This window comes from Loa loa (assembly GCF_000183805.2).
Source record: "Loa loa unplaced genomic scaffold supercont3.69, whole genome shotgun sequence".
Taxonomy (NCBI): domain Eukaryota; kingdom Metazoa; phylum Nematoda; class Chromadorea; order Rhabditida; family Onchocercidae; genus Loa; species Loa loa.
Window position 1 is genome coordinate 100,206 of NW_018108249.1, and position 8,407 is coordinate 108,612.

The 8,407-nt window shown below is 31.6% G+C and overlaps 3 protein-coding genes across 3 annotated transcripts; 2 read left to right on the forward strand and 1 right to left on the reverse strand.

Moving 5' to 3' along the window:
• Window positions 1–752: 752 nt before the first annotated feature.
• Window positions 753–3,767, reverse strand: LOAG_10529 (hypothetical protein). Its single transcript, XM_020448181.1, has 6 exons — window positions 3,634–3,767; window positions 3,079–3,241; window positions 2,682–2,798; window positions 1,968–2,126; window positions 1,343–1,495; window positions 753–1,074 (listed from the first exon to the last, which is right to left on the reverse strand). Exons 1-6 carry the CDS (start codon window positions 3,741–3,743, stop codon window positions 1,072–1,074), a joined length of 705 nt encoding a protein of 234 aa, XP_020301652.1. The 5' UTR covers window positions 3,744–3,767; the 3' UTR covers window positions 753–1,071.
• Window positions 3,768–5,448: 1,681 nt separating this feature from the next.
• LOAG_10530 (hypothetical protein) lies at window positions 5,449–5,961 on the forward strand (the record flags this gene model as incomplete). The annotated part of the gene is made up of 2 exons (XM_003146054.1): window positions 5,449–5,640; window positions 5,956–5,961. The coding sequence occupies 2 exons, from the start codon at window positions 5,449–5,451 to the stop codon at window positions 5,959–5,961; spliced, it is 198 nt and encodes a 65-aa protein (XP_003146102.1).
• A 915-nt stretch (window positions 5,962–6,876) lies between these two features.
• On the forward strand, window positions 6,877–8,228 carry LOAG_10531 (hypothetical protein; the record flags this gene model as incomplete). Its single annotated transcript, XM_003146055.1, has 3 exons — window positions 6,877–7,041; window positions 7,563–7,779; window positions 8,050–8,228. 3 exons carry the CDS (start codon window positions 6,877–6,879, stop codon window positions 8,226–8,228), a joined length of 561 nt encoding a protein of 186 aa, XP_003146103.1.
• Between the last annotated feature and the right edge of the window lie 179 nt (window positions 8,229–8,407).

The window sequence follows — 8,407 nt, forward strand, 5'->3', positions numbered from 1 at the left end:
TCCTCCTCCTCCTCTCTCTCTCTCTCTCCTCCCCTCCCTCCTCTCTCTCTCTCTCTCTCTTCTCTACATATATAGAATGTACACCTATATATATATAAGAGATGATGTTAGAAAGGGTTTCTTTTTCTTTTTTTTTTTGTTGTGTGTATTTGCTTCAAAAATGAAATTTGAAGAGGGGAAGAATGAGATGATTACTTTAATGTGACATGGTAGCAGATGTTCTATTAACTAAGCTTAAGATGTATCCAGAGAAAAAGAGGAAATGACTAATTACCAATGAAGCATCTTCTCAATTAAATGCAAAATGCGTTAAAAATGACAGACAAGCAGTATAGATCCAGCAAAATAACACCCTTAGAGAATCTTTCAATTATCATAAGATTGACGACACTGTACGATAAAATTATGCATAATTAATTCTGATATTTTATAAGGCATCCATTTAACGGATCAACATGGACATTTCCGGTCCACTTATACGAACCAATTTCTAAGTCAACCTAAAAGATCACGTTCATTAAATGTGGTATACCACCCAGAAATATGAAACGGTTTACAATATGAGGAAAAAAAAATCCATGGAAGCCTCGCATCTTGGTATGTGACATCTACCGTTACATCCCATAAATGATATAAATCAATAAGAGATATGTGCGTCATGCCAATTTCGTAACGAGGAAACCAATGACCAGATATTTAAGACCCCTAGAAAGCCAAAAATGATTGCAAACGCTCAATAAAAATTTTATTGACCATGCAAAACTTACAACATAATGTAAGCAACAAAATCAAATTGTAGCAAACTTCTTACAATTGTCAAAAAAACCCCTAAATAAAGTTTCAAATTTGAGAAATCACTGGTATATTGGATACAATGCAAAGTATACAAATATATTCATACATAAAAATTTCACTATAAAGATAATTTAGAACTTCCGAATGGTAACATTAAGAATGCCTGCCTGCTTCGGAAAGACAAGTTGTGTGAAGATTTGAGGTACTCACAAGCAGTTTGAACAGTATAGTACAGGAATGGACATTCGAAGCCAATCGTGTTCTTGCACCAAAACGTCACTGAAAAGGACAAATCAAGATAAATAACAAAAAATTCATATTTTTGAAATCCATAGCAACATTGCATATTTTATAAAGAATCCTAATCTGTAAAGTAACTATCAATTAACTGGGAAGAACCACTGCCAGTTTACATGACAACAATACATTTCACTGTTAGTTTGTATGCAGTTCGCGATATCTTCGATCTTATACTACTTTCAAAGAAAGGAAATTCTAGAGATTTACATTAATTTTAAAGTACCAGAAATACTCAAATATTATTTACTTGTCCATTGAAAAGGCGCTCTAAAGTTTCCGGTGTATCGCTATGTTTCAACACGTTTTTGGACCACAAGATCAATCGGAAAAGATTCTCTAACTTCGGTGCAGACGGTTTATTTAGAGCTTCAAGAATGGCGCTATTTACATCGTTGGCAACCTATGAATAGCAAAATAAGGAATTCGAAAGGTCAAAACAATTTCAAAATCAATCAATCGATCAACCAACTGATGAAGCTACTTGGAATATATACTTGGAATCAGTTCACTGATTATTTCTTTTTCAGGTTAAAGAAAAAATAGTAGTGACATAATTTCAGTTTCAAATTCATGATGTAGATGTCTTAGTAAGGAAAGATGCAAAAATGAAAGAAATGAAAGGACTACTAAAACCATGAAATAAAATCGCAATGAGGCAAGTCTAATACGTTTTTAACAAGTTTCCTTCATGTTGGTGAGCTATTGCGAAAAAAATGCTTATGAAAAAAGAGAAAATAAATGACTAGAAGGATATCATTTTAGAAAAATGAAACCTACTTCACTCTCATACAGATATTGTCTGAAACCTCTATTAGTTTTATCATATTTTAAAAACAATGATCATTGTGATACGAATGATAAGAATGATAAACCATCTGACGATGACTCATTTCTAATAGATATGTGTATGGCGAATCCTCAGGTTTTTCAAAAGCAATCATTGCAAAAGCTTTTTGCATTTCTTTTTCCATTTCAGGATGTGCATCCACTTTTTCAACAATAGACTGCGTAAAAGCAACGGCTTCTTCTACCTGAAAATCCTGCACTGTCAGAAAACGCAAAATGAATCCATTATTCTCCTTCTTCCATAAGATACTTCATTAATTACTCATCTGTTCAACATGCCCAGTGTCAAGGCTAAGGCCAATTTTTAAAACAACCTGCTTAATTCTCCTCCTATTTCAGTTGCTCATCGTTTGATTAACGTATTAGCTACTATGAATAAACGATATGCCTTACCCATTAACTTCAATTTTTCAACACCAGTAAAATTGATGAGTGAATAAAATTAATGCCAATTCAAAGTAAATGTTATCAAATTCCAAAACGAGATAAAACATAACTATAGACATGTTATCAGTTTTCGGCATTATCATTCAAGGTAGTACCAAAAAATAACTATCAGTAGTGTGGATTCTCGAAAACTTGAATTACTGTATAAACCGCTATTTTGCTGAATAATGGCAGGCTTCGATTTACAATTCAGCAAACTGTGATATTTGTTTTTTTATCCATTGCCACGACATTTAACAAAAACTAAAGATTTAGAAAAACAAAACCAGTGGAAACAAATAACTTGAACTTACCATTTTGTTGCGAATAAGTTCAATGAGATGTTGTTGAAGTAAACGAAGATGAAGAACTGGATTGCGTTCCAACAAATCGGGCACAACATTCACAACTTTTTCAATTGCATTTTGTATCTAAACATTCAAATTAAAACTCCAAGAGATGAGTCGTCATCAAAGGTTGCAAAACTCCACATTTTTTAACCTCTCTCGTCCCGCCCTGAAATTCCGTAAGATGCTAATCTATTATTATGTATATGCTCATGATTCATATGACTAATTCTTTGTATTCAGGATATCTAAGACCCGTGCTTTTTAACCCAAAGTTTCCAAATAATAGTGCTCAAAGTTAAATAAGTGAAAAACTGGAAGCTGATAATCCTGCAATAATATTAGAATTGTTAGCAATACAAACCTTCCCTTCTACAATATCATCACGAATTCGCATTCGCTGATCCAAATTTTCAATTGCATCTCTCGGGAACGGTATAGAAGCATCTTCGCACAAATATTCTGCTGCCTCCCTGTATCCCTGGGAGATCAGATAATCCAACACAAGGAATTTCATATATTCTGGACTGAAAAAAAGCATCAAGTCATCGCACTGAAATAAATTAATCAGTCGAGTAGAACAGGATGATTTTACGTTCTATCACGATGTCATGCTTAAATGGAAACGTACCTGATGTATAATCGCATAACTTCCAAAAAAATATGTTTTCACCGAATGAATCAGCGATAAATTGTCTCCTTACTATAAATTATAGTAAATTTCTAAATTTTTACTCCAAAATTGTCAGTGTGATGAAGCTTAAATCACGCTGCACGTTGTCATATATTTGAACGTGTTATTATTACATCAAGCAAACGTTCACTCCATAATGTTTATGGCCTAACATTCGATTTTTGAAAAAAAAAAAAGAGAAAATCCATATCAAAGGTTAACAACACACAAAAGAAAAAAACTAACGGCAACTCATCCGCAATCATTCCCTGAAATCGACTGTACCATCCAACAGCGCCAGCTGTGTTATCGGACGTTGTGCTAGCCGGAATTTCTCCATTGCCACTTTCCTCCATTTTCCCTAAAAACTGATTCTGAAAACGGAAAATTTTTGAAGGTACAGTGGAATTTTTGAAGGTACAGTCTACAACACAGGTTATTGATTGGCTACCTCTTAAAAGCGATTTCCCATTGTACAATAGCTACCTGTATCAATCGCAACTCCTTCATCATATCTAATTCTTCTAATTCTCCTCAGTCTTATTTCCCTGTTCCCTCCTTCCATCCAACGATTTACTCCATACGACAAGAAAATTCATTGCTAATTTTATTCCGATAACAAACATGAATATAACCGAACCTTATTCCAATGCTCATATATCCGAATGTCCACTACTTTACTCATCATAAACTTACTTCAAACAACACGTATTTAGCACGTACTTATGCAAAGCCCCTTGTAAACAGAAATCGGACATCACGAAATGTTAGATCCTTCGAAAATGCACATAAACTTTTCGAAATGCACGTAGACCTGCCCAATTAACTGACCCAAAAACACAAATGGGAGATGAAACCCCCTGAAACGCACGTAGATCTCCCCAAGCGCACGTAAATGAAGCAAGCAAAAATGACTTGTCACTTGTCAATTGTCACGTAACTCGTCACTCCGCCACGTTATGCCCCGCCCACTTGTAGCCTTTAATTTTTTTCATGGCTTCGTTTCATTGCAATAATTAGAGAGATTGAGAGAGTTTAATGGGAACGTGAAGTGTACACACGTACACGTACGTATGTGCATATAAACATATACACCATACGTACACGGATGGATGCAATGCATGCGCAGATAGTAATGCAAATTTACACTGACACAGTAGCAAATGTTTATATGTAAATATATGCAAATGAACACGTACGTGAAAAGTGTTGACATGTTGATGACTGTTGGTGGATAAAAGATGTAGGAATGTTTGAAGAATGATACGATTTAAAGAGCGCTAGAGAGAGCTGTACAAATGCGCCAATAAAGTATGGAATAAAAATACATGAAAGAGTAGCATTCATTCATTACATCTTATTGTTACCTTCCTTATAGGTTGTTTTCTTTTTTCTTCTTCGATACTGTAAGGTAAACTTGGCTAAGAAGTGAACTTGGCTAAGAAGCCTAGCTTTAGGATTGGGAATATATAAAATGGATATTATATTTTGGGATTTAATGAATTTGAAATAATCTGAAAGACTTTTATATCAACTCTTAAATACTCAAAACAGAACTGAGTGTACTAAGCCAAAACTTACTTATCTCTAATTTTAAAAATGGTATCATCCAACATATAGCAAATATTGACTAGTCACTGTGTGTCACTCAGTGTCATCAGTGTCACTTACCTAGGGATAGCAATTTTACAATGAGATGAAGGATTCATGGCTTAACATCTTCAATTCTAGAATGCTCATTTATCTTAGCTTTAACTTTATGTGAGAGAAAAAGGCAAAGGTGACAATCTTTTGTCACTTTTTCTTTCTCATCATGAATATGATACTCCTGTAAAAAGTAAAACATTTGAATTAAAAGTGGAACAAAAGGAGTGCAAAAGTTAATGAACTAGAAAAACGGAATAGTACTGTACTCAGTTCTGTAGTATTACAATCAGCATTTAATACTGTATTCAAAAACGGACGTAAAATTTCTGATTCACGTCTTTTGAAGACGAAAAAGCGAAGGTAAAATACTCCTGAATTAAACGATAATTTCAGGGAAGTACAAAGTCAAGCTAAATGACAAAAAAGCGTTCTTCCAATGGTTTCATGTATTTTGCTGATGCTCGACGAGCTTTTTATGAGTCAGAAAATAAAGGTATACATTTGACGGCTAAAAAATTAGTCGAACGTGCTACACGTGACTGGAAGATGATGAGCGAAGATGAACGTCAGAAATGGCGTAACGAAAGTCGTCGACGTCGTGATGAGGTGTGTATTTTCCTTAATGGAATCAAATAACAATTTATATCGTATTAAAACAAAACTAATTTAGGATAAATTATTGAATTTAATGAATCATGCATAAAATTATCTTATATGATTCATTAAGTTCATATAATTTTCCAATAATGAAACTATATGATTTTGTTAGCTAATCTTTACGTAACATGATACTTATCAGAGTACCACAGGAAATATCATAAAATTTATCTTACCTATCAGCTAATGATAAGTTAAGATGATTTTTCAAACTAATAGCTTCTAGACTTTTCTGATGCAAATACAACTGTAAACTATTTGCAGCTCTAGGAGATGAAGAATTCGTACTTTTGCGTATTTATTTTCAAAATTAGTTTTGTTTAATTTCCATCTTTTGAAATATTGCTAAATTATGGATTCATTTATCTTCTATCATTCTACTTATCTTTTGATAAGCTATGGATTCATTTATCTTCTATCATTCTACTTATCTTTTGATAAGCTATGGATTCATTTATCTTCTATCATTCTACTTATCTTTTGGTAAGCTATGGATTCATTTATCTTCTATCATTCTACTTATCTTTTGATAAGCTATGGAATGATAAGAGCGTAAGTTTATTGAAAAAAAAGGAAAATAAAATCATTAGCTATGAATGCCTATATCAATAATCATGGATAACATTTTTTACATCTTTAAATGTTGGCTGATATCCTTCTCGCTTCCATTTGATATCATTCCTACATGTTCAACAACTTCTAAAAACTATCATTATCATTTTGCAAATACCAATAAATGGTCAAATTAGCTAATGAATAAAATAGATTTCTATTCTCTATCAAATTATAATAGTATACAAAAACATACTGGCAAAAATAAGAGCGTAAGTTTATCGAAAAAAAAAAGGAAAAATAAATTGTACTGATTAGGACGGGAAGTTCTAGAATCTTTTTGTCATCCAAATGTTTACAATATGTTTACACTGATTAAAGATATCTTCCTCTCTCTCTCTAATATATATCATGAATTTGTCAGAATGGTTGTAATTTAAGTTTAAAATATTTTCTGCTGAATTCATTAAATTTAAAATGCTTTGAATCTACTAATTTGTAAATTTGAAATTTTGAATCAAATTTTTTTTGCAATTAAGGAATTAAAGAAATAATTTTTATCAAATTTACTTCTAATCGAATAGTATTCTATTCAATAAAATGCTAATTTAGTATGAGCAACAAGTTTATCAAATGCAATCAATTTCAATTGTAAATAAGTCAAAGGCGCGACCGATATCCAAACTGGAATTGTCATTACAACCAAAAGCATTTTCCTACAGATTAACGGAATCAAAACGTAAATCACTCCGTCAAAGCATTTATCAGAAATTAATTTGGCGAGAAAAGGAAAATATGGTGCGAAAGATTTGTTATATTGTCCTGAATTCTTGTGCACAACACAAATTTTTCCACCTTATCCTTCTATACTGTATTATATCAAGTAGCATACTATTGCATTACGACGTGCTGCTGCATCTTGCCAAACTATCCTTTATTATGTTGCATTAAGTAAAGCACAAATCATTGATAGCATAAGTTTGGGAATCACAAATACTCAATGAAATACTTTTGATCAAATAACACAAAATTAGTTAACAGGATAACAAGTATGATACGATACAGTAAAAGAGAATATTATCATGGTGTACTGTATTGTATTGTATTGCACAGTATGTGAGGGATATTACATTTGTCGTTGTCTCAATTATCCGTTAAGTTGTATGGTACAGAATATTGGTGTTTCGTTGTGCACAAATTACTCTTGCCTTAAAAAAAAACAAAATTTGCATAAGTACGAAGAGATTTTCCCTTGGACAGTATGATTTATTGGTTAAAATTAATTACAAATATAGTGAAAGTTAAAATGTTCGTTGTAGACAGAAGCGCTTACAAAGAAAAGATTTGGACTATTAACAGTTCGACCTTATTGCATTTTTGAATCAAATAATAACAATAAAGAATTAATTTGTCCACCAGCTGAAATTTGCGCTTATGTGATGAGTCTTAATGAGGGAATTGTTGATAGTGAACGTATTTTAATACGTCATGACTATCCTGCCAATCATCAATTTTATCAATTTTCACAAATTTCAGGTATATATTTTTTGGGTTTAAATTTAAAAAAGTTTTATATAAATTAATGAAATATATTCTAAAAAAAAATTCTAAACCCAAAACTCTAAAAAAAAAATATCTCCTAAAATTTATTGAAAATTTTTAGTAAAATTTCAAAGAAGTAATTCAAAAAATAATGCTAGTTTAAATCATTCAATTGTTAAATTTTTTTCTTTTTCAAATCATACATACGTATGTTTAAATTGAGGAAATGATAAAATACAATTGAATTTTTTTTTTTTTTTTTAGAAAATGGCTTTTCTGAATTATCACAAACATCGAATCATTTAAATGTTCATCATGCATGTTTTCGTATAATAAATGAAATGCGAGGATGTTGGGCAAATCTAATTTTGGTACCAGCATCACAGTATCAAAGTTTAGCTGCAAGTTTAGCTTGGATTAAACAAAACGTGATATTTCCTTAAAAAGTGATTTAACAAAAATTGCATAATTTTTTTATAATTGAAGGAATTTTATTGCAATGGAAAAAAATTAAAATTTAGAATTTATTTTTTCTTTAGAAATTTCTAAATTAAAATTAGCCAAAAAAAAAAAAAAGAGGAAAAATAGATAGAAGAAAAAATGAAATAGATAATGCTAATTT